A 27,239-nucleotide genomic window follows, 5' to 3' on the forward strand; every position below is an offset into this window, starting at 1 on the left:
TTCCCCCCTTTTACCCTATCCCTAACAGAAGACTGTTTAGTTCACATGATACAAAATAAAAAAGGAAAAATAAAAAAGTTGCAAAATTATGTTTCTTTTTTTCCATTTTGCAATTTTTATTGTTCCTCTTTAATTTATGTTGGGGGTTTACCAATCTGATTGGATCAAACATTTTGGAAAAAAAAGAGCAAAATCTGCTAATCCCATTAGTCTGTAAAAATGGTTTTAGATTTTTTTTTCATTTATTAATTTATTTTTCAAATGAGTGAATGGTCATCTTAAAAAGACCCACCTTCAAGGAAGGTAGTAAAACTAGCTGGCCGGGTAAAAATCCCTGCACATTGTTATCTATGTATATTATATTCAACAACGACAGCTATGAAAGAACATTCAATGCATCAAAGGTTTTTTGTTTTTCTAAGCATTATAAAATCCTTTCCTGTTCACAGGATATCAACGTTTTAATACTTAGGCAACACTGGCTTATAAAAGTCCATGGTTGAGTATAAGCCTTGAAAGTTTTTTTGTTTTTTTTTGTTCGTATATATATTTATATATATATATATTTATAATAATTATTAAGGATATGAAATTCAGGATTTATGGGTTTTATTGGTTTTAAAGGAAACTTGCAATACTCTGTCTCCTAAGCGATATCCGTTAAGGCTGGCAATTGCCATGGCAGCTTCATCGTAGTTGGTCATGGTGACAAAGCCAAATCCCTTGCACTTGTTGGTGTTGAAGTCGCGAATCACCTTGACGTTATTGACTGCCCCAAAGGGGCCAAAGAGCTGCCACAAGACACTTTCGTCAGAGTCGGGGGACAAGTTGTAGACAAAGATGCACCACCCAGTCCCAGTATGGCCAGGGATGTTCATTCCTACAAGGCTTGTCATCCCATCAATTGTGATTGGAGAAAACCTATCAGATGAACAAAGAAAAAAAGACAAAAAAAGAAGAGGGCTAATCTACAGATCAGTTTTTACGCATACATTACATAAAACCAAGACCAAGAAAAGAAAAAGAGCCTGTTAAACTCTCTGAAGTGAAGAATGCACATTCAGCACACGGCGTAACATTCAGTTTAAAAAGCATTCCTAAATCCCTCTGAAACAACAGCTGCTGAACTCAATATAAGGAACTGAAATTGAGTGTGTATGAGTGGTTCCCTTGGAGAACTTGGCTGCACCCTGCAATCAAATGAAGTCTCCTTTATGTTGTAATTTAGTACATGGTTTTATCTGAGTAGGTTGTAGCTACTACCTTTATTGCCTGATGAAAGCTTAGTTGGTTCAATCAAAGATATCGAAAGGGCTGCCACGTGGTAGATGGAGCAAGCTTGTTTTCTCCTGCTCCAGAGGCTGGGACCCAAAACAATGGCTTCAAGTTGCAAGAAAGAAGATTCTGACTAAATATCAGGAAAAACTTTCTGACAGTAAGAGCTGTTCAAGGTGGAACAAACTCCTTCGGAAGGTGGTGGACTCTCCTTCCTTGGAGATTTTAAAGCCAAAGTTGGATGTTATGGATACTTTAGCTGAGATTCCTGCATTGCAGACTGTTAGACAAAATGACCCTTGGGGTCCCTTCCAACTCTACAATTCTCTTGCATTCACATAGGCATAAGTGAATTACTAAGTAGCTGTATTCAAAACTACCGAGACCCTAGAAAAAAGCATTGCTATCCTGCCCAAGATGTTGTGTGTAATATGAATGTGTATTACATGTGTGAGTTCTGTCTCTTTGCATAGATATATTTAAAGCTGTATGGGGCTAGCCTAGCTGAACCACAACAGTTGACCCCCACAAAAGGCAGCAAGCACTTTTGTTTTCTGTAATTTACTAGACTTATTACTTGCTATATCATTAGCACGACAAATTATGAAAACTAAAGGCTGCTTCATGCAAATCTTTGTCCTACATGGAGATAATAGCTAGGTCCTGGTAGTCAGAAGGACACTCTCTAGTTGCTGTGGACGCTTGTATTCGTGAGGCTCAGCCATGGTGGTGAATGGTCAGGGATGATGGGAGTTTTAGTTCACAGCATGTGGAGGGTGTTCCATTAGCACCCTGATCTAGATGGATTCCAGTGTCCAGAAACTATATGGTAGCTGCTTAAAAACTTACCACATGGTCACCTGAAATCACATGGGGAGGTAGCATGTAATTACGCAGTTAAGCCCATTGTAACTGGGCTCCACAACCACCCCAGAAATCAAGGGAAGCGGGGAGGTAAAAAGGAACAAAGTTTAACGCTGAGATTATTCAAGCAAAACTGCTTAACCGCCCTAGTTTAAGTTCATCCTTTCAAGCACCAGGTGGTAAGTTCTGAAGTGACCACTCTCAACTGAACCTACCTTCTGTGCAGGAAAAATATGTACTCTGTTACTTCTAAAGTGCAATAGGAATGTTTTTTTCCTGCCATGAGTACAATGATCAGAAAGACTTGGGAAATGTATAAAACAGCTGTAAATCTCTAAAGGGTGGGGGAGCATGGCTGCCCCACCCTGTGTGATTTCATAAGGCAGACCAAGTGCTGGTTCAAAGCTACAATCCAGAAATATTGCACGTGTGTGGCTGCATCTACACTGTGTACATACAGTATTGACATGCAGCATGAGGTATTATACCCGCAGTCTGTGATCCCTTCACCCTGTAATAAAAAGCGAGCCCCCAACCCACCTCACTGTCCCTTTAAGAAAATATCTGCACCCAGAAATGTTCATGTCATTAACTAGGAGAGATCAATTCACATCCAAAGGAAGTCAAAATTTTATGTTGTTTATATTTATGTGGTGTAAATGTTTTAAGCTTCGTTGGTTGTAACTTTTATTGTCATTATCTAATTTTGTGTTTTTTTCTGTATTGTTGTTGTTCTGATTTATCAATAAAATCTATTAAAAAGCAAAGAAAAAAGAAAAGCAAAAGCACATCCAAAGCATCTCCCTCATCGGGCATGTCCCCTCCTGTGTATGCCATCTGGAGGAGAATGGTCCCATTCACACCTTGCAGGGATGTTGGCAAATGCTAATGATCAAATTCTCTTCTGCAGATGTGACAAATGTGGTGTCAAGGAGAGGGGGCTTCCTGACTGGTATCTGAAGAAGTGTGCATGCACACGAAAGCTCATACCTATGACAAACTTAGTTGGTCTCCAAGGTGCTACTGGAGGGAGTGTGTGTGTGTGTGGTAAATTTCTGTCCTACTTGGAAATCCACAGAGTGCCTTGCAGCCCACCCCATCTCAAAAGACTGGAGTGGGTGGGCCTGTTTTGTCACACCCTACTTTTTCAACATGAATGGATCACAATTGGACATGTGCGCACACAGCTGCGTATGTACCATGTCATGATATGGTGAGAGGCTTGGGAGGACCCACAGCATTTTTGGATTGTAAATGTGAGAAACAGTCCTTTAACCTCTGAGTGATGTACGTGGATTATTAACAGAGAAGTCATACTAATGTAACATTTTCATGCCATCATCAGGACAGTATTTTCAAATTTCCAGTAATGATACTATGAAATAAAAATCAGAACAAGCAAATATTTAACTTAAAAGAAGGCAAACCACAAGCTCCAAATTACTGGAAACACTTGTCAAACCTGCAACGAAGAAAATAAGAGGCCTGGTTAAGGTGCTCACAGTTACAGCGTTTTATGAAACTTGGGCAGCTCCTTTACCTTTCTAAACAGTATTGGGTTTGAGTCACATTTTCAGCGACAATTTCACACTATAAGCCCAGTGACACCAAATCTTTGTTATAATAAACTCTGATTGAGTGAGACTTTTAAAGTCAATTAACAATACACTTAGGAAATCAGAATGCTTGTAGCTGTTGCACCTAAACCATCTTAGAAGACCTGTAACAAAAGAAAAAGTAGAACATGCACACAAAAATCACACACTATTTTTGTGTGTGTGTTTGTGCACATAGTGTTAAAGAAAACCAACTGAAGTCCAAACGAAAAGACAGAAAACATTTGGCATGCTGGTGGGAAAAAAGGAAAGAATTAAAAACAAAATAAAGTTAGTGATTAAAAAAAATTATAGCACCAATCTGTGCCAACATGGACATCTGGCAATCTGTTCAATTCTAATTACCTCTTTACGCCATAGGCCATATTAAGCAAATTGTCCAGCCTGAAAAGAGAAGGAGGGTCTCTGGGTTAATGTCTCACAGATGGCAAGATTGCTCAATGGAACTTTTATTAATAATGCTCCATTTTCAAAGAAGAAATTCGTAACATCGACTCCTGTACATCTAGCAGGTCTAATGAATCAACAGCTAGAGAGCTGCTTTTACTTCCACAATAAACAAATGACATTTAAAAATGTGGTAATGAAGAAAGGTAACATTCCACCATCTTACAATTTGATTCATCACAGAAGAATTCCCTTGCGGGTTTGCTTCTGCACACTATATTAGCCTGAAATTGTAACTATTACTATGTTTTCCACTATTTACCTTTCCATTGTCATTAAACCTGTAAATAGAAATAATAATAAAAATATGTTGGTGGCAGCCATTTAGGATTATACTAATATTGTGAATTGTAGAATTTTTTCTTTTGTTGGGAGAAGTTAGTTTTGATGCCTAAAAGCCAGAGCAGATTATCCTAACGTTTTGCAGATCAGATCATTAAACAAAGTTGACAATGTTTAGTATGATGGACAGTCACAATGTAGCATATATAAAGGCCTCCTCAACTTTAAAAATACGCAGCTTTCCATATTAATGTATTAGGCAAATGGGTTTTTGTTTCCCAAGGAGTCAGGGTTATAGGCAATAAATAACGAACTGAAATTAGCTACAGTGGAACCTCGGTTTACGACTACCTGCATTTACGAAAACCTCCGTTTACGAATGCCGCGGACCTGGAAGTGTTTACATCCGGGTTCCGCGACGTTGGATGCGCAGACGCGATCTGCGCAGCTCGCACATGCGCAGAAGCGATATGCGCAGCGCGTGCGTAGAAGCGTGCCTTCGGCGAGTGAACGCCTCCGCGGAATGGATTGCGTTCGCAAACCAAGGTACCACTTACATTGTTCAGAAGAATTAACTTTAAAACAAAAATGTAACATCCATCATATTTCATCAGAAAAACCAAGAAGTGTTCTGTAAATGCTTTAAATGTGAAACAATTTGTGACTATTGTTCAGAAATCTGTATCTGCACAGAATGGCTAAACTGTGGTTTTGTTTTAACCTTGGTTAATTTAAGCAAATATTAATTAGTCTCAACTGACAAACAAGGCATGACTTGTTTTCCCAGAACTTGGGTTTACATTCCAGCTGCTCGTGCCTCCACAAGCAAGCATCTAGGAAAGGTGGCCAAACAAACCATCACTAAGCAAGACTGTGGAGAGAGAGGACATAACATTGAACCACAGTAAAAACAACCTAGGATTTGTGTAGTCAACAACAAACCATGACTTCACATTGTGATGGTACCAGAAAAGAAACCATGGGCTGACACTCAAACACATTCCACTTTGGCTAAACAAACCATGGTTTAGTATTATGAGGTAGGCCACTTTATATTTATTTATTTATTTATTTCTATCTATCTATATATGTATTGTTGTCTTTGTCCATGGAGTTTTCTTGGCAGGGATACTGGACTGGCTTGCCAGTTCCTTCTCCAGGTGGATCACATTCAGTCAAAACTCTCCACTATGACCTGTCCATCTTGGGTGGCCCTGCATGGCATAGCTCATAGCTTCTCTGTGTTATTCAAGCCCCTTCGCCATGACAAGGCATTGATCCATGAAGACCCTGATGTTGGGAAAGATTGAGGGCACTATGAGAAGGGGACGACAGAGGACAAGACGGTTGGACAGTGTTCTTGAAGCTACCAGCATGAGTTTGACCAAACTGCGGGAGGCAGTAGAAGACAGGAGTGCCTGGCGTGCTATGGTCCATGGGGTCACGAAGAGTCGGACACGACTAAACAACAACAACATATATGTATTAGGGACCCAGGTGGTGCTGTGGGTTAAACCACAGAGTCTAGGGCTTGCTGATCAGAAGATCGGTGGTTCAAATCCCTGTGACGGGGTGAGCTCCCGTTGCTCGGTCCCTGCTCCTGCCCACCTAGCAGTTCGAAAGCACATCAAAGTGCAAGTAGATAAATAGGGACCGCTCTGGCGGGAAGGTAAACGGCGTTTCTGTGCACTGCTCTGGTTCGCCAGAAGCAGCTTTGTCATGCTGGCCACATGACCCGGAAGCTGTCTGCGGACAAACGCTGGCTCCCTCGGCCTATAGAGCGAGATGAGCGCCGCAACCCCAGAGTCGGACAAGACTGGACCTGATGGTCAGGGGCCTCTTTACCTTTACATATGTATTATACTCAATGAACAGATACTGAAATAAAGCTGTGTGTTCTTTGTACTTTATCTGAGCACTTCAAAAGCAGGCATTTAATGCCAATAGGTACTAATGCTTTCTCTATGGAAACCAATCCAAATGTAGAAATAAGTTTACGCAAAAAGCTGCTATGAATAGGGAAAGTCCCCACAACAGCAGTTCATAAGCAGGGCAACTATACTGTGTTAGAGACATCTAACAGGTGATCAATATTGTCAACTTTGATTGTCAGAGGAAAAGATCTAGTATATAATCGTGCTTCCTGTACCTTTTGCTTAGCAAGGGATTGCTCCAAGCTAATCATATCCTGGGGCACATGACAACAAGCACATAGCTTTTTACTGTATCTCTAGTTTCCTTGAATGGGCCTTTTTATTTTTAATTACTCTACTGCTATGTTAATCTTTTGTATCTTTTTGTATCAATGCACCCTGTATAAATGAAAAATAAATTCTGTTTCTCATTTTTATGTGGGGTAATAATTCACACATATTCCTTTTCTTGTTTACATGATTGTCCTATCATTCCTTTGCCCGACAAAATCTGGTCAAACCAGAGTTCTGTCAACTCAGGAACCTGCTAAAAGATGGCCCACCGAACTGCCAGTTATAGGATACGAAAAAGTAACCTATAACTTGGTAAATAACAATAAAATTAATTATTTGGAGAAAGTTACCTGAATCTCTGAGCTTGGTGGTGGAGAGGTCCCGGATAGCGTCTGTTGGGAGACTGGTACAGCTGGGAAAGGAGGGCTTGGCTTGTTTTCTGACTGGGGTTATTAGCAAACTTCACAGTAATCGGTTCTGTAGCACCACTAGGCTTCTGGCCATTTAGTCCCTTTATGGCTTCTTCTGCCTCTATTCTCTTATCAAAACGGATAAATCCTACACCACGAGAAACACCTGGGAAAAGAATATTGCATTTAAATAGGCAAAAGAAGAAAGGGGGGAAAGTTCCAAGAACCTACTACACAAGGCCACAGGAAGTTACGTAACACCACAGGAAATAAAGTGTTGCATGCATTAAGTTGGCCTTTAAAGAAACCTATTGCAACTGAAACTTTTATTTAAATAATTCATACACTACTTAGTTATGTAATCTCTATGCTGTTTACAAAGATACAGCCTTAATAACTCCACCTATATATGAACATTTATGGTCCTATACACAGTTAGGTTTAAAAAAAGTTTAAAAATAGATATAGAGTTATAAACATATGGCTGTTTCCCCTCTTATAAATGTGAAATATCATATTTGTCCAAATGTTTTTCTGATGAAACCAAGTTTATTTCAGCCTGATCCAGAATTCCCTGCCCCCATTCCAACTGGGAACACATTTACAAGACTTCCCCAAATTACTGATTTGTCCCCAACCCACAATTTGGGAATTACAGCTGATTATCAACCTCCCCTCCCTTTGTCAGCAAATCTATATATGCAATTTCCTTTATATATTCCTGTGCATAAAAAGTAGAAGGAAAGCACTTGAGAGCTTTAATTAAAACAGCAAATGAAGGACCTTCCAAGCAAATTCAAGTTTAGAAATGTGCTTATAAATAAAATATTTTTCAACCTGTGACTTGATCAACCAGAATTCTTGAGGTGATGATGCGCCCATATTGCGAGAAAAGCTGCTCTAGCTCTTTCTGGGTCATCGTTTTTGGAAGGCCGCTGACATACAGATTAGCATCTCTGATCGATGCCGAACTTGGACGGGCATAGGAAACCTAGGAGGAGTTAAACAACATGTGGTTAAATAACGTATTGTGTTTTTAAACATAACAAGAGCCTGCTGATCAGACCAGTGGCCCATCTAGTCCAGCATCCTGTTCTAACGGTGGTCAAAAACAGATGCCTGAAAGCTGACAAAAACACAACAGCACTCTTCCCATTCTCAGCAAGTGGTATTCAGAAGCACTGCCTCCAACAGTGAGGGAGGAACATCATCATAGTCCTCCATGAATATTTCTAATCCCGATTTAAAGCCATCCAAGTTGGTGGTCATTAAATGTGGGAACGAGTTTCATAGTTTATGTGCTTCATGAAGAAGAACTTTCTTTTGTCTGTCCTGAGCTTTCTGACATTCAACTTCACTGGATGTCCAAAGTTCTGGTATTATGAAAGAGGGAGAAAAAAAAACTCCTCCTGACCCACCTTTTCCATGCCATAATTTTATAAACTCCAGCCATGTCACCTCTTAAATGCCGTTCCTCTAAACTAAAGGCTTTAACCTTTCCTCACAGAGGAGTTGCTCCATCCCCTGAATAATTCTGGCTGCCCTTTTCTGAACTTTTTCCAACTCTACAATATCCTTTTTGAGGTGAGGAACCAGAACTGTTCAAAGTCTTCCAAACGCAGTTGCACCAGGGACTAGTGCTTTTTCAAAGCTGCCACACACAGGTCGACTATCCACCATGACCCCAAGGTTTTGTACCTGGTCAGTCACTGAGTTTCACATGAGTTCTAAGAGAAATTAAGACCTTTTTGCCCCAACATGCATAACGTCACACTTGCTTACATTGACCTGCATTTGTTATTTTCCCACCCATCTTTTTTGTTTTAATGACCTTGAACAATTTACTATTATCGGCAAACGTGACTGCCTCACTACTCACCCCAATCCTAGATCATATGTGGACCAAGCTTAAAAGCACAAATCCCACAAAGACCTTTACATCACACACTTGGTTAACAGACTGTTTTCAACCTTTTGAGTTCCAACAGCTTGTTTAAAATAACCTTCTCACTTAATTCTACCTGCTCTTATTATAGAAACTGAGAAGTAGAAAAAATGTTGAGAACAAAAGGAAAGCTGGAAATAATTTCAAAACACATGCAAGCATAAGGTCCTTAAATGCAGGAATACAAACAGTAATAGAAGATAGGCAGATTAATGTGCAGCCTCCCACACATCAGCTTTGTAAATTTACCCCTTTGGGCTGTGGGTGTATAAAATGATTTACTGTATCCAGCACAATCCGAACGAACCTAGTATGTACAGGTTCAGGGTTGTTTTGCTTTAATGGCTAGAAACAGATGAGGCTTTCTGCAGAGAGACGTTTTCTCTTTACGTATTCATACTAAACTGGCAGGATCTGCCCTGTTTGCATTACAGAATAACTAACGAAACATCTGCTTTGTGAACCCATTCTCAGCATCATGCTATTTTCAACACAGTTCTAACTGCCCCTCAAACTGGAAAAACATCCAGTTGATGCCAGTCAATACGTATTAAAATATTATGCAGCATTCTAATAATGCTTTAGCTCAAAATACAACACATTTCACTGTAAGAATGATTTAATATTCATTTTAATAACTGCAGTCAACATACAATGTATGAGGCCTGTTTATATAGAGGCCTGTTTAATTTGTCAATATTGTTTCATATTTCCACCAGCTCCGGTTTGAAAATATGTATTTTCCATCTTACAAAAAGCCTTTTTGCCAACCCATTCCTTGTACTGCTAGCAATTCCACACAGAGTATAAAGAGATTAAGCTTTTTGGCATACTATAATACTTGAATATACAAACCCAACAACTTTCTGAAGCTTTTCACTTTTGTGTAATACAAAGTATTTAAAGTCCAGCTTATCCATAAATTGCTGTATTACATCCATGCAACAGCATGTGTGTGGGTTTTTTTTTCAAGTCAGTAACATGATAGCCAACACCTATCTCTCAAAAAGACAACTGATAGATGTATTTTCTCCACTTCTAAAAACAGATGAGTCAACAAAGAAAATATTAGAGAAAGACTAATATTTGCCTTCACAATCTTCATTAGAAGAAGATAAACACGTTACACATGTTTACACTGCAAAGAATTTGAAACCACATTTCAATATTTAGGAGTCAGACACAACTTATTTTCTAAAGGATCCCAGTGCATATAAATATAAATGTTTTAAAAATGTGATAAAAGGGGAACAAACAATGAGAGGGACTGGTTATAGTGTAGGACGGTGGTTTTCAAATTTTAGGTTCAGGGAGTCTTTCACAAAACTCTACAGAGAGATAGGATACAGTGTCTTCAAGCCCCATCAGCTATCATTCCTCATAAGCAAAACCTGGGATGTGACAAATGTCCCTAGATGTAGACACTCACTTATCCACAATGGGTTTGTGAAAATAAAAATTTCCTTACTTACACCTCATCCCAAATTGTTTTATTTCCCCATGCAAGGCTGTAGGGAGGATGTCAAAGATATACTGGCTATTCCTCTTGTAATAAAGGTAAAGGGATCCCTGACCGCTAGGTCCAGTCGCGGACGACTCTGTGGTTGCGGCGCTCATCTTGCTTTGCTGGCCGGGGGAGCCGGTGTACAGCTTCCGGGTCATGTGGCCAGCATGACTAAGCCGCTTCTGGTGAACCAGAGCAGTGCACGGAAACGCCGTTTACCTTCCCGCCGGAGCAGTACCTATTTATCTACAGTACTTGCACTTTGACGTACTTTCAAACTGCTAGGTTGGCAGGAGCAGGGACCGAACAACGGGAGCTCACCCCGTCACGGGGATTTGAACCGCTGACCTTCTGATCGGCAAGCCCTAGGCTCTGTGGATTAGACCACAGCACCACCCACGTCCCTCCTCTTGTAATACTTGCACAATATTATTACCCCATATTACCTCATATGCTGGAAATGGACATATCTGCATGTGAAACAGATTATAAGTTTCGAGTTGAGGGGCCATTAGGTAGCAAAGGTTTGGAAGTCAGCCCAACTTCAGCATTTTAAAAACACCTGTGTATGCATAAAACTAGCTGCAAGAAACATAAACATAGCTTGTCAAAAACATGTTTATTTTTATCAAGTTAATTCCTATTTTGTTTCTGCAGTGATTACAATTTTTAAAAAAAGGCTTACATACAAAATACAGGCATCAGTTCTATTCCTTTGTGGGATGTAACCACAAAATCCCAATATTTAGTCAGGCATCAGACATATGAAAGACGGCCTGCAGTGATCCTGTAACTGCCTACTCGCTGGATTTTCTTCCTCTAATCTCACACGGTCTTGCAGATAAGCACAAAAATTGGGCCATGTATTGTGAGGAAGGATTGGGGAGCAAAGAGAAAATTAAAAACATACTGGTAAAGCGTATTAGCAGCAAAGTACTCACTATATTTATTCTGGCCCTAAAACAAATGAGCCTGGCTACTCACTACCACCATCAATGTAGGAATATTGCCAGGGTACTCTGATTTGCAACCTAGTGGCAAAGGAGTGCCCAGGTGGAGTTTGATTTTATCTTGAAAAAATTAGATTCTACATAGCAATGTGACACACCTACTGCTATCCCTTAACTGTAATGACTTTCTGGCTCTACTATATACAGACTTTTTCTTTTCTTCTTGTGTGAATGTAGGATAACACGGCCTGCATCTTATAAAGTGTGTTGTAATCCACAAAAACCAATGTCACAATAACATTGTCTAAGTAGGCAAAGGTTCTTTTTTATTTTAACTATACCATACCAACACAAGTGCCACTCAAAATTCCATAGCCTAGATATTACATGCTATTTTAAAAGTCCTAGTGTTTCTATATAAACTGTGTTTTGTGAGCATAATTTCATGCATTAATCTGCATATAGTAAAACTACTCGTTGCCATTGTAATGTCTACAAAATATGTGGATCATAGGTTTGTCCTAATTCTGACTCCTAAGACGCATATAAGAGACCGCAAGGAGTGGAGAGGGGGAGAAAAGAATGGAAAATACTCATTCAGGTGACATGCACAAATACATCAGATGTAAGACTTGGAGAATGAAAACTACATGTATTCAAACTTCAATACCCAAGCAAGCTGAGCTTTAACTTTCATGGAAGCTGTTCTCTAATCTAATATTCTAATAATTATACGAAGGAGCTAATGCCTCTTTTACATTCAATGTTGCTAGCCTCACGGTACTCTTCCTCCTAACGCGGGAATTATTAAGTTTTGTTTATGGTGGGTAAGCACCTTCCTATACATATAACACAGATAATTGTAATGGCTTAAGCGTTAAGTTACTACAGGAAAAGGGATGGAGGCAGTATCTCGGTCTCTTTTGGCCATGCTGGTCACCATCCAACTTGTGGAGGGCGAATGTCTCAATTGCATAGCTAGCTTTCTATACTCATTGAGGCTTCCTGTCTGTTTCAGTACCCTGGAAAGTTAGGGTTCTAGAATGTGCAGGGTGTTCTAGAATGTGCATACATTAGACAGCGTCTGGTAAAGTGGTGGGGGCAGCAGCAGCACGCGGAGCTGCGTGAATGTTTCTTGCTGCTCCCTTCACTTACTTGAAAGGGGGGGGACAGAACTGTGGAAATCAAACACAGTGGTAACTGGGTACTTGTGTAGATCATATTAAAGGGTGCAGATAAGAAACAGAGAAACAGGGCTTCAAATAAGAGCGGGGTAGGTCAGAAGACCGCACTGTAGTTCAGCTGCAGAGACAGCAAAGAGAAAGGACTCAGGAGACAGCTACAAATAAAATGTTTCACTCCAAAGAGAGGTGGGAATTATTTTCTAAGCCTTGTAGTCATGCAGGGTTTGTGTGTTTTGTGGCACCAGAAGACAGGGATAAACCTCCTCTCCCCACATGCTGCAATCCCAGTAACAGAGGCCCCTGAGCATGCAGTTAAGGACAAACAAGCAATGTAGCTGCACACTATGTATTAAGCGCTAACATGCAGTTTGACCAATACTGTACATCACAATTGGAAAGAAGAGCCTAGAGTAGTACTTTGACAAATCCTAAAATGAAGGGCAAAACACACATTTATTTACTAGTTTGGTTAGCAACTGCATATTTTTTTTTTAAATTAGATACCAGGTGTGAGGGTCATTTCCAAAAGGAGGGAAGATTTAGCCCTCCCTTCCCAAACCATGATATCCAATGAAAATCAGCCCCCCTTGCCGACAGAGTTACAAGACATAGAAAAGTACAGTGGGAGCTGTTTTTCAGACAGAGCAATCCAAATAACTTTATGCTGGCACAGAGCGCTCACTACTGCCCAGTGAATTTGTGTGTGTTAACGTCCTGCTGGCAGGATCCAAAATGAAGTGTTGCAGAGAGGGGCTCAGTAGGTAGTGCATGAAACTTTTAATCTTAGGGTTGTGGGTTCAAGCCCCATGTTGGGCAAAAAGATTCCCGCGTTGCAGGGGGCTGGACTTGATGACTCTCGTGATCCTTTCCAACTCTACAATTCCTTGATTCCCTCCCTTATATATTGAAGCTTCTATATTTATAAAGCCACTTTTTAAGGCCTCATTTTCAGTGGTCCTTCTAGATGGCGCAATTACTTCTGATCGTCATTCAATTTTCTGCCATTTTCTTATAACTTCTATGTTTTATTCCAGATGTGGGAGGGCAGTTTTCAAAACAAAACAATTCCAGAACATGGGATATATAGATATGTGGATGTACTATTTAGTTAGAATCATGAGTCTGGAAAGTTTGTCCAAATGTCTTTTGAAAAACAAGAGGGATCTGCTCTAAATCTCTCCACAATCCATCCAAGCAAGAACACAAAGTATTTAAGCTGTCTGCAGAGTAGGGATGGGAACAAATTTGGTTTAGGTCACATTTAAAGGCAAATCTATCAAACTTGCGCTTTCCAAAAGAATATGAGAACCAAAACACAACCATACCTCGAAATTCACACTTAACCAAATTATGTGATATCATACAATCAAAAATGGGTAGAAATCAATATAGTGCAAAAGCATCTATTCAGCTCAACTATTTCTGCTTTCTTGACAAAACTAACTCCCCTTTCCTCTATTTGCTGTTCTAGGGCTTCCTCTCCCTTCCCCTTCCAAGCAAGGACTATCAGTTCCACCCTTTGTATATTTATTCTGTATCTGTTAACTCTGAACTTCCACAGCACATAAAAACTAAATATGTTGGAGCTTAGTAAGTGTCTTGCTGTGGTACCCATAGAAGCAGCACAGGAAAAAAATGAATTCATGTGCAGGCAGCACTTACCAGAATGCTTTATTTACCTTTCATAACAAGCTGCACAGGGGGGGGGGGTTATGTAATTCACGTGAAATAAGAGCATCAATAACTATTAAGTCAAGATGTTCTATGGGACACAGATAATGCTTCAGGATACACCTAAACCAGGAAGTTCAATGAAAAGGAAAAGAAATAGATCACTCCATTTGTCACCATTTGCTCTTGGGTTTTATCAACTGCTTGAGGTGAAATACGCTGCACGAGTTGGGCCATTTGATCGTGTCACCTTTATCCTAATGTGATGTTTATTACTGTGTTCATGATTAATATTTAAGTTGTGCCAGTCAGTAGCACAAATAGGTCATTTAATATGGAAGTGACTCAGCAGCTTTTGAGGGTGCACATTAAGGGGGGGCAGGTAAGATGCAAGTGAGAGAGAAAAATTAGACTTGATGAAAAAGCAACAAAGAAGGAAGAAGGGAATGTGAAGCATTATGTACCTAAATGAATGGATACACGACAGTTCAGGAAGGGCTCTATAGGGGAACATGGAAGAACCTAAAGTAATCTGCTCATGTTATGCATATTTTCGGGATTAAAGAACCCTAAAACCCAGGTGCTTGTTTTCATGCCTGAAACACAAAATTGGATGAGGCATCTATATAATACACTGTGAATATTCCTTCTTGTACATGCACACAAAAGCTTATACCAAGAACTAACTTAGTTGGTCTCTAAGGTGCTATTGGACAATTTTTTAAAATTTCTTTTATATATTTCACCCAAATGGGAAAATGTTACTGTTGGGGAAGCAAAGCATCCCCCACTTACCAGAGAGTTACTTTTGAGAAAAGTGAAGAAAAACGTGCTCTTAGTAATTACCGTTAAAAAATGTGTTCAAATGTGTGAGCTGCAAATAACAGAATCCAAATATATGCGAGAAGCAAGATAATAATCAACTCACTCCTGTGTCCCTGCTTGCTTCGTTCGCCAACCCCCATCCCCTTTTAAGACCTCACCAACCCCCTCCACTAACCCCTTTAGGTCCACAAAGAAGGGCCTCAGATGATGAAAACAGGGTCTGGGTAGGTTCATGTGTGGGGAGCTGGTCCCTAAGGTATTGGAATCAATCGTGAGCAGCCTAAGGCTTTTTAGGTCAAAACCAGCACTTTTAACTGAGCCTGGAAACTAATTAGCAGCCAACTGGGCCAGTATTGGTGTGATATCACCAGACCACCTATTCCCAGTCTGCCCTCTGAATTCTGCACTACCTGCATTTTCTGAAGTGTACTGTATTCCATGCAGCCTGAAGTATAACACATTGCAGTAATCTAAAGCAAGAAGTTAGCACAGTGTTTATAATAGAAGTTAGGCCAGCCCTGTCAAGACAGCGCCATAACTGTGCCACCAGTGAAAGCTGATGGAAGGTTCTCTGTGCCATTGAGGTCACTTGTGCCTCCACTGACACCTGCTGTGTCCCTAAGCACCCCCAAGCTGTATACATGCTCCTTTAGGAGAAGTTCAACTCTATCCAGAACAGATAATGAAAAACAGATTTGTGTCTCATCTGAATATTGATGACAACAAAGTCCAAATCCCTGCATGAGCCCATTCAGTGGTTTCATGTAGATGCTAAACAGCCTGGGGGGAGAAATCTGGTCCGTGTGGCATCCCACATTGGAGAAACCATGGGCCAAGCAGCATCTCCCAACACCACTCTCTGGAGATTGGCATCTAAGTAGGTCAGGAACTATTGTAAAGTGGAACCACCCACTCCCAACTTGGACGGCCACTCTAAAAGAATACCATGGTCAATCAACACTCTCCCTGTTTCTCATCCATCCCTAACCCAACAAATACAGAGCGACCAAGGCAGTATCTGTGTCAAAACAAGGCCTAAACCCCAACTGAAATGGATCTACAAAACCAGACTGGATCCAAGAGAACCTGATTCTGGTTAGCAACCACCCGCTTAAGGACTTTGCCCAGTAACCTAAGATGATTAGCCTCATATTGTTATTTTCAAATTAATTTGCTATTCTAATTCAACATCAAATGGATTAGAATAACTGCTTGGCTAAAGTTATTCAGTTGGTCTGCCATCTGGTAATTCAGTCCTAGGGCTTAGAACATGGTAAGGAGGGGGCAAGAATTAGATGAAGTCCTAAAGCAGGTGTGTCTGAGCTGAATTTATTTTAAGCTAGATATAAAAATATGACCCAGAATACTAGCATTATAATCATTCAGAAATCACAAATGTTTCTAGGTTAAGGGATCACACTATCTTGGGGAGGGGCAATGAACACTAATCCACATGGACCTCACACTGAACCAGTGTAGTGTAGTGTATTAAATGCTGGTTTTGGCCCAGATCACTCTCAGGCTAACCTACTTCACAGTAATGGTGTGCAGATGAAATGGGGAAACCCCGTGTATGCTGCACTGAGATCCTCAAAGGAAGGATAGCATGATTGAACTAGGATTGTTTTCATGTAAGAATCACTTACCATGAAACATGCCAAAGCAGTTAACAATAAAAACAAACATACATCAACTATAAAAAGATATATAAATACAATTTCCAGTTCAATGTGGATAAAGACTAGGTAAAAACCTTCACTTGAAAGGCTTGTGGGAAGAGGAATGTCTTTATTAGGCACCCAAACCACACTAAAGGTCTGATTCCTATATCATACCTCCTGATGAGATGACATGCGCAGGGTATACTGTTCAATTGGGTATATGTGGGTGAGTTAATCTTTTAGATACCCTAGCCTGAAAATCTCCCAGTGTTCGAAACTCCTACTGTTCTAGGCGCATTTTGCGACAGGGAATTTCATTAGTGCAAGCAGTTTGTGAGCTCTGGGCGCAGTACTGCACCTAAGATATCAGATTAAAACTGCAGAGTGGAAGGAAAGGAAGACCTTTTTCGGCCTCCCCACTTCTAGCTACTCTCTGAGGACTGGATAAGAGACCCTCTTAAGAATTTAAGGGGGTGGGTGGGCAGGAAAAGGACTAGACCAGGGGTCCCGAAACTAAGGCCCGGGGGCCGGATGCGGCCCAATGATAGCTGCCAAGTTATTCCTTTTTTTAAGGGATTTTCCCTTATGCTGAATAGGCTTCCTCGCGAGAAAAGGGAAAACTTGGCAGCTATGGGCCCAATCACCTCCTAAATCCGGCCCTCAGACGGTCCAGGAATCAGCATGTTTTTACATGAATAGAATGTGTCCTTTTATTTAAAATGCATCTCTGGGTTACAGTACAGTATTTGTGGGGCATAGGAATTTATTCATATATATATTTTTCAAAATATAGTCCGGCCCCCCACAAGGTCTGAGGGACAGTGGACCGGCCCCCTGCTGAAAAAGTTTGCTGACCCCTGGAATAGACCATGTGAAAAGTGAACCATTTGTGAGTTGGTGAGACAGTAGCTGATATAGGTGCCATTTGCCTTCATTGATGGGGGTGGCTCATTGGCGTAATGTTTTGGCTACAGTTCATTCATTTTCAGCTTTGCATTCTTGTTACAGTGGTGTGAAGATTGTGACAGAAGTAACAAATGTGATAGTTATATAGATCTCTGAGTACATGGTGGACGGCAACTTTGGGCATGCTGTTATCTTTCAGTGTATAGTTGGCATCTGACAGTTAAACTGTGAGACCTGACTTTGCAATCAGCTCCTCATGTGCACAATGGACATCTATCACGGCAGCAAAACAGACAGGTGCCCACAGTGTCTCATATTGTGGACTCAGCCCCCCCCCTCCAAAAGCTATAGCTTCCTCTCTGACAAAACTGTGTTTAAGAAAATTTGAATTCATGCATTTCTTCTCTGCCCTGACCTCCCCAAGCCATTGCTTTTTTACTGATCAAAAATTCTGCCTGTGTTCAAACAAAAGGTTTATAACTTCCCTACTCCAAAGATGAAGACCAAAAAGTTAAATGTTGCCCAATGGCCAAGATGTTTGAAATTTGATGGGCATAACAGGGTGACCAACACCATGACACACACTATAAGATGTCAAAATAATTTCTGTAACAAGGGTATTTGAAACTTGTGTGGTCTCATGGGAATGTTCTCATATATGATGATGATCATCATCATTCCATTAAAAGTGTGATTATTTGCTAGCATCTTCTTTTTTCTTAAATGCTTGTCATTGCAAGAGCTAGGGCTGCAGATAGATGCTCAGGTCATCTACAGTGGTCTCTGACATCATGTCATAGATGACACATGAGAGTGTTTAAAAACCTCATTATACTGGACACTAGCAATGTACTTCCTTTTAATGACAACCATTTATGTGACAAACTTTAACTACTAGCCCTCATGCAATTACTTGGCCTGTTGTTGAAGTGGAAGGAACAAAATCACTCACTTGTGTCACGAAAAAGCAGTCACTTTAAAAAAAAGCAACAATACTGTTGACAGGCCAATGACATTAACTAATGCTAAAAATGTCAGGAATATTTATATAACTAAGCATCATAGCAACCATTCAGTGGATTTGTAACTGGCTGACTGACCAAACCCAAAGGGTGCTCATCAATGGCTCCTCTTCATCCTGGAGAGTAGTGACTAGTGGGGTGCCACAGGGTTCTGTCTTGGGCCCAGTCTTATTCAACATCTTTATCAATGACTTGGATGATGGGCTTGAGGGCATCCTGAGCAAGTTTGCAGATGACACCAAATTAGGAGGGGTGGCTAATACCCCAGAGGACAGAATCACACTTCAAAATGACCTTAATAGATTAGACAACTGGGCCAAAGCAAACAAGATGAATTTTAACAAGGAGAAATGTAAAGTACTACACTTGGGCAAAAATATAAAATGAAAGGCACAAATACAGGATGGGAGACACCTGGCTTGAGAGCAGTACATGTGAAAAGGATCTAGGAGTCCTGGTAGACCACAAACTTGACATGAGTCAACAGTGTGATGCAGCAGCTAAAAAAGCCAATGCAATTCTGGGCTGCATCAATAGGAGTATAGCGTCTAGATCAAGGGAAGTAATAGTACCACTGTATTCTGCTCTGGTCAGACCTCACCTGGAGTACTGTGTCCAGTTCTGGGCACCACATTTCAAGAAGGATACTGACAAGCTGGAACGTGTCCAGAGGAGGGCAACCAAAATGGTCAAAGGCCTGGAAACAATGCCTTATGAGGAACGGCTTAGGGAGCTGGGTATGTTTAGCCTGGAGAAGAGAAGGTTAAGGGGTGATATGATAGCCATGTTCAAATATATTAAAGGATGCCATATAGAGGAGGGTGAAAGGTTGTTTTCTGCTGCTCCAGAGAAGCGGACACGGAGCAATGGGTTCAAACTACAAGAAAGAAGATTCCACCTAAACATTAGGAAGAACTTCCTGACAGTAAGAGCTGTTCGACAGTGGAATTTGCTGCCAAGAAGTGTGGTGGAGTTTCCTTCTTTGGAGGTCTTTAAGCAGAGGCTTGACAGGCATATGTCAAGAATGCTTTGATGGTGTGTCCTGCTTGGCAGGGGGTTGGACTGGATGGCCCTTGTGGTCTCTTCCAACTCTATGATTCTATTACTGATTGTGAAAGCAACTGTGGTCCTGACAAGCAAAACTTATACCAGGCATAGGCAACCTTGGCTCTCCAGATGTTTTGGACTACAGTTCCCATCATCCCTGACCACTGGTCCTGTTAGCTAGGTATCATGGGAGTTGTAGTTCCAAAACATCTGGAGAACCAAGGTTGCCTAGGCCTGACTTATTGAGTAACTTATTTTGGCAATACCATGGGAATAAAATTCGCTAGTGGGTTAAACGTTAAAGCACCACAGCCAACAGAACGGTTCCCATTGGTTGTTGTAAGGCTGCAATCCACAGCCCTTATCATCAACTAAACTTTGCCACTAACTTCAGTGGGATGTGAATCACACCCCTAAATCTGCAATTTTCTACTTCCTGAGACAACTATGGTAGAAGTATTCAAGGAACAAATAGCAAAATAATAAAACTTATTTCCCTGCCCTCTCCCTTTAATAATAGGAAATGTTTGAGAAAGAGGATTCCCCCCTCCCCCGACACTTTCTACCAATTGCTTTTTCCTACCAAAGTTTCTAGGGCTACAGTGTCTCAAGAATTCAATTTTGTTTCCCCCCTGCTCCCAAGCCCTGTACTTCCCATGTATTTTTTCACTTGACTGTACAGGAACATTATTTCATCATTTCAAGTTTGATCTCTCTGCTCCCATATCCCAATGCTTTCCTGTTTGTGGCCTTTGCTCTTCAAGCTCCACCCATGTCAAGTGTCCAAACATCTTCTGTTCCCTCAAATGCTGTGCCCCTTTATCCACTGCTGTCCCTTAAGCCCGGAACGGTCTCGCAGGAACACCTGAATGGTGCTAAATCCGCTCCACTTCCCAGTGGGGAGGAGTTATGGTGGACCACGTGGCTACCCACTACCCTCCGGGGGCAGGGGACGAAGTCCCACGTCACCCGGAGGTTCCTGGCCATGTCATTGTCCAGCCAGCCAAACCGCTGGCTGGGGAGGCGGCTGGGCCCCATTTAAACTGAGGTGCGAGCTGGAGAGTTTCCTCTTGGCTCATTTCCTCAATCTCCCTCCCTCCCTATTTTCAGGTTTTGAATTTGGCCTTGCTATGGACCTCGGTTGGTCGCCATTGAGGGGCCCGGTAGGAATTTTCCCACTTGGCAAATTGGCATGGGCCATTTGGTTTTCGCCTACCTTGTAGCAATCGTCACAACTTTGTAAGGTTTGGGGGTTGGTCTTATGATGGGGTAGGGGAGGTGTGGCCATCAACTGCCCCTCCAAGCTTAAGGGTATTCCGTTAAAAGAATCTGGGTGTGTGGATCTTGTCTGAAGCCAGAGGTGGGGCTAGGGCCATGCCACGGCCCCATCAGGAACCCAGGGGGAGCTCAAGTTGGTTTGCATCAACAGGGCTCCCCCTACCAGTGGTTGACCCTTACAGGACTGCCTACGTGATGGATAGGAGTCATATATAGTCAGGTCAATTCCAATGCCTAAGGCAATACCGCTCATGTTCTGTAACCAATAAAGTTGTGGCCTAAATTTGCCCAATAACCATTAACTTGTGTCTTATTCATCAATGAGGGGGTGGTTTAGGGGTCTCAACATGCAACATATCTCCTTCAAATGACTTCTCAAAACCCATCTTTTCCATTAAGCCTTTGGTGCAATATCCTACTGTAATTAAGACTAAGGATGTGCCACTGAAATGTAGACCCATTCCTTCTCTCTCTCTCCTTTCTGTGCAGCTTGACCAGCATCAGATTTCACACTATAAACTCCTTGGAGTAGAAACCTATCCTCTTATACTTAGAAGTGTTATGCACATTGTCAGTGCAATAAAATAAATAAGTAAAGATTCCAGATTCTTTGATGCCATTTGCGTTGTTTCATCTTCTAGCCAATCAACTTTGTAATTCAGTACCAGAAGTATAATAAAAACCAAATAAACTGCCAGAAAATAGTGAGAGTTGTGTAATTACACTTTTTATCATGGTCATGGATGGACAGAAGGAGCCATCTTAAAACTTGACAATATTGTTCAACGGCTGTATTTCTTCAGGAAGTATTTTCATTCATAATAATAATAATAATTAATAATAATAATAATAATTTATTATTTGTACCCCGCCCATCTGGCTGGGTTTCCTCAGCCACTCTGGGCGGCTTCCAACAGAAAAATAAAACACAGTAATCTATTAAACATTAAAAGCCTCCCTGAACAGGGCTGCCTTCAGATGTCTTCTAAAAGTCTGGTAGTTGTTTTCCTCTTTGACACCTGTTGGGAGGGCGTTCCACAGGGCAGGCGCCACCACCGAGAAGGCCCGCTGCCTAGTTCCCTGCAACTTGGCTTCTCGCAACGAGGGAAGCACCAGAAGGCCCTCGGTGCTAGACCTCAGTGTCCGGGCAGAGTGATTCATTCATTCATAATTTTACATGTAGTTTAAATTTATGAGAACACTGTAAATGGACAGCACTGAAATGCCTCTAAATACCAGTTGCTAGGAACCACAGGTGGGCAGAGGGCTCTTGTGCTCAGATGCTGCTTGTGGGCTCCCCATAGGCACCTGGTTGGCTGCTGCGAGAACAGGATGCTGATTTACATAGGCCACTGGCCTGATCCAGCAATCTGTTCTTATGTACTATGATTATAACAAGATGAATAACTATTATGTCATTATCTAGCAAAATTTACATACAGATGTTTTATCCCGGTTCTGTAATTCTTCATGCCGATCACTAACTATCCTTGTTTTCAGACTAACTTCAGTTAATGAAACCCCACCATAGTTTAATCAAGCATTCTACCAATCAGAAGAAATTAAGCAAGCTCTATGTCCTTATTTAACACATCTATGGTGTTTTAAGAACTGGTAATTGTGGTGGCTTTCCCCCCTGTTTTTTATTTATATAATAAGAAATATAATTCATTAACATGATTTATATAAAACTATCACTTCAAACTTCAGTTAGTTATTTAAAGAAAAACCCCTGCCCACAGAGTGTTGTTTTTTGAGGAAATTCTAGCATTCTTCACAATTCCCCCCCCCCAATATGCAGAGAGAGTTTAGGCTTTCTTTAATGTGAAGAAATGCAAAAACAAAACCCTGTCTATTTATTGTTTTCCATATTCAGTGCACATGTGTAGTGTAGGAAACAAGAAGGTTTAAAACAAAGAAGCAGTAACATTTCTCACCCAGAATAATAATAAAATAAGTAATTGTTAAATTATTAAATTTCAAGGTGAGGGTGCCCCATTTAACACCAAGGAGAACAGCCTGTCATTTTACAAAGCAGATACTAAGAAGAAAACCTTCAACGCTATAGGAAAAATTATGGACGAACATAATCTTCTCTAGTGTGTTTACACAGATCAGAACATATCACAATCGAAAAACAAACAAGGACACCGAATGAGTTATACATAAACAAATGAGCTGAAATGGTTGAACATCCTCTTTTACTTTCACACCCTAACCAGCAAAACAAACCTTTAGGGAAGAGATAGGGTGTTTTTTAAAAGCTTATTTAATGTTTCTTACATATTATCTCATACCTTTGAACAGCACAGTTCTACTGGGTTTTTCCTTTATTATTTCTTAGCTAACCCCCTTGATGTACCCTGGTCCAAAATCATAGCCATAGTGTTTAAAAAACAACTATCCAAATTTAAAACGATAGACATATTTGAATTAGAAGAAGTTTGGCCTTTAGATCAAGACCACCCCTACACCTCAAAATACACATTTTACTTTAAAGAGTAAAACAAGGGATAAACACCATCAAAATGTAATGATTTTTTAATCATTAACTGATTAAATATGAAAACCTATTTAAATCCATGAATCTAAAAGCGGATATTAGAGTCCTGGTCAATAAATTCTGGGGTTCTAGGATCCCACTCACCATGATTTCTTCCCGCCCTGAATCTGAGTCTATAGCACTATGATGATAACACGAGAAAGCAACGTATAAACAGCAACAATCATCAAGCTTTCAAGCAGAAAATAATACGGAAAGTGAACACGGCACTAAAAAAACTCTACCTTGAGGGTAAATTTAATGCAAGTTGGACTAATTAAGACATATACAATCTATTTTTCTTTCCATCTTAAAAAAGTGGACCCCCCTTTTTTTTGCTTATGGGCTTTCAGGTGAAGCCAGCAATTTCTTCCTTCAATTTGGAAGCAGACAAGGAAGCTGCTGACTCAGTACTACACTGTAATGATAAGAATATTTTGTTTTGTTTCTTCATATTAACTCACTGAAGCAAAATGTCTGGAATTGCAGGGAATCCTATAGTAAGTATTTTCTTACAGTGTAAAAGGTATCAGATTTGATACTATGTGAAGTGGATTTAGAAGGAATATGTTAAAAATAGAAGTTATATTAAATTACTACTACATACATGTAGCTATGTAGGGACCCAGGTGGCGCTGTGGTTAAACCACTGAGCCTAGGGCTTGCTGATCAGAAGGTCGGCAGTTCGAATCCCTGTGACGGGGTGAGCTCCCGTTGCTTGGTCCCAGCTCCTGCCAACCTAGCAGTTTGAAAGCACGTAAAAATGCAAGTAGATAAATAGGAACCGCTACAGCGGGAAGGTAAACGGTGTTTCCATGTGCTGCTCTGGTTTGCCAGAAGCGGCTTTGTCATGCTGGCCACATGACCTGGAAGCTATACGCCGGCTCCCTCGGCTCATTGGCGAGATGAGCGCGCAACCCCAGAGTCGGTCACGACTGGACCTAATGGTCAGGGGTCCCTTTACCTTTACCTTTACATGTAGCTATATTATGAATCAATTTGCATGGAGCTTTTCTCTCTGAAATCTGGAAGACATTACAGCCCAGTACTATAGTTCCCCCCCAAAAGAACTACAGTACCAAAAATGCTAACAGAATGCAGACAAATGGTTTAAGATCACTTGATCTTGAGTTTCCTCCAGAATGTTCTGCTTTCTGGAAAACAACCTCAATGCTAAAAACTGGTATCTGATCGCCATTTACTCTAGGGTAACTACAGGTGCATCTTGACAACAGAGCATCAGTTGTATGCCCAGTTATCTCATGGCAGGAAAATGATAGCCGAAATAAGCAACCAAACCCCATGTATAGCCATTTCGTAAAAAGCCTATCCCCCCCCCTAATTTGCTGCTATTTTTGTGGATGACTCTCTAAATGCTGTACTTTTGACATGCTGACTTGAAATCCTGTAATAGTCATTTAAAGATTTTCTGCTTGTTTTTTCTTTTCTTTTTATAAACAAAAACAATAGGCAGTTTGAAAAGAAGAAGAAAGTGCCATCTGCTATACACCTTTCTTTTGTTCCAAAGTAAGAGCTAGTTGCACACTTTGGGCTGTGAAGAATGCAACATTGATGAGATAGCCAGACACTGTCTTAACTACACTCTTCCTCCTGAATTTAGCAAAACACTCTATTGTATTCTCTTACCTTTATGGTTTTGGTCTGGAGTCTGAGTCCATTTAAAGTGTTAATGGCTTTCTCTGCATCCTTTGGATCAATATAGTTAACAAATCCATACCCTAAACTCTGCCCTGTTGAAACATAAGAAACAAAAAAAAAGGACTCAGTATTCTTTGCAGCACAATGTGTACGATTTCCAAATGGGGGAATGAAATCCTTTTTCTCTGATAAACCTTTTCACCTAACACTTCTATCCCAATCCAGAAAGTATACCCATACAGCCGACACAGCTTTCAGGACGACTGCTTAGAAATATTTTTATCCTGAGAGTCTGTGATTAACAGGTGCTGATTCTTCTAGATTCCATAGTGCCCTTAAAACTAAATGAATATATTAAGAATTTACTAGTGGGCCACACTTACTGAAGCTTTTCCCTACAGGAATCACATTACGAGAATAAAAGACAAGAGATAGGTAGCAGCAGGATTACATGCAGAAGTTATAAACGATTTGTGTTATTTTAATCAACAGACAGAATTAAAAAAAATAGTTGTACAAGCAACTCAACTGCAATTTAAAGTGAAATAAATGAAATGCTTAAACTAAAACACGTATCAGTAGCCAACCAAATTCCTACAAATAAGAAACCTTTCTTTAGAAACCCTGCATTTATTTTACCTGATTTGGTTGAAAATAGTATTTATTTGCAAGATTTATATACTGCCTTTCAGCAGGAAAGGGCTCTTATTAATAAGAAACTTAAAGAAACAGAAAGATATCTAAAAATCAGGATGAACTCTAAAAATAAACATGTAAAAGCCACAAATTAGTGTCTCTGTTACTGCCTTGTCTGTGACAGCACATAGTACACCATCAGAAATGACATAATATCACATGGCAGGATAGATGATTACTTTGTGCTCTTTGCACTGTGCTCATGTAGTGATGCTAGGAAGAACAAAACAGTAAAACTGCTGCTGCATTCGGATGGTGGGAGCTCATTTTAGCAGCCAAAATTTCAACAGCTTCTGTTTTATTGTAGTGTTTCGTGTTTATGTTTCACAGATCAACTTTATCGAGTACAAACAGCTTAGCTTTTTAACATGGTGCTAATTACATACTATAGGGATTCACACAGGTCAGGGATGATCTTTGCGTTGGAATGCAGTAAGAAATTTTGACCAAGGAAAACTTTGTCACCCCCTATATTCAATCAGAACCCACCCCTCGTTATTTCAAAGGTAATGCGTATAATTACAGTAAAAATGACAACCAACGCCAATCAATACCATGCACATGCAGTTTACAGGTTCCTGCAAGTTTATATTCTGTTCTTCTGCCCCAATATATTCAGGGTTTTTAAAAAATTGTTTTACATATGCTATGTCCCCCACAGGAGGCACACACCATCCAATTAAAGCGTACCCCCCCGTTAAAAATATATATCATGGGAACTGCAGTTTAACCTTCATAGCTAAACATTCATAGCTCCCATAACAAACTATGGTTCCCAAGGTTCTTGGTAGCAGTGGTGGCAAAGTGCTTTTAAATGTAGGGTGTGTACATAAATGCCCCTTTATCTCTATATAGGATCTCCCCCCCCATTTTGATTTGATTCAACAGCTTTTAATACACACAACTGATTTCAATGTACATGGAGAAGCTGGTTGACTAAACAATAAGTGGAGGCAGCCTTCTTGCATCTAGTTGGAGATCTCCATCCTTCTTCATTATGAGGCTAGAGAATGAGAGATAGAAATTCAGAAGGAGATGCCATGTTTTCTGCCTGTCTTAACGCTCTGAATTTACAAAATGCCTGACTGACTACCCACTGGGGACTAGATGCGGACAAGGCAGTGAAAACTGCACCCAGGCAAGATGAAAGGGCGAAGTTTTCAGGTTCAAACTGAATTCGGACAGGGAATTCTAAAGCACGAATGAAGTGTGAATCAGCCCTGAGTTACAACCAAGGAAACCTGGATC

At 40.6% G+C, this 27,239-nt stretch overlaps 1 protein-coding gene across 1 annotated transcript in view; it reads right to left on the bottom strand.

Moving 5' to 3' along the window:
- Positions 1-379: 379 nt before the first annotated feature.
- ELAVL4 (ELAV like RNA binding protein 4) overlaps positions 380-27,239 on the bottom strand; it is a 74,567-nt gene continuing 47,707 nt past the window's right edge. Inside the window, exons 3-7 of the mRNA XM_035122527.1 lie at positions 25,284-25,387; positions 7,939-8,092; positions 7,042-7,267; positions 4,101-4,139; positions 380-921 (exon numbers count right to left, since the gene is read on the bottom strand). Of these exons, the coding sequence (XP_034978418.1) occupies positions 594-921; positions 4,101-4,139; positions 7,042-7,267; positions 7,939-8,092; positions 25,284-25,387 (851 nt within the window). The 3' untranslated portion in view covers positions 380-593. The remainder of the gene's footprint in view (positions 922-4,100; positions 4,140-7,041; positions 7,268-7,938; positions 8,093-25,283; positions 25,388-27,239) is intronic.

This window comes from Zootoca vivipara, chromosome 7, assembly GCF_963506605.1.
Source record: "Zootoca vivipara chromosome 7, rZooViv1.1, whole genome shotgun sequence".
NCBI lineage: Eukaryota > Metazoa > Chordata > Lepidosauria > Squamata > Lacertidae > Zootoca > Zootoca vivipara.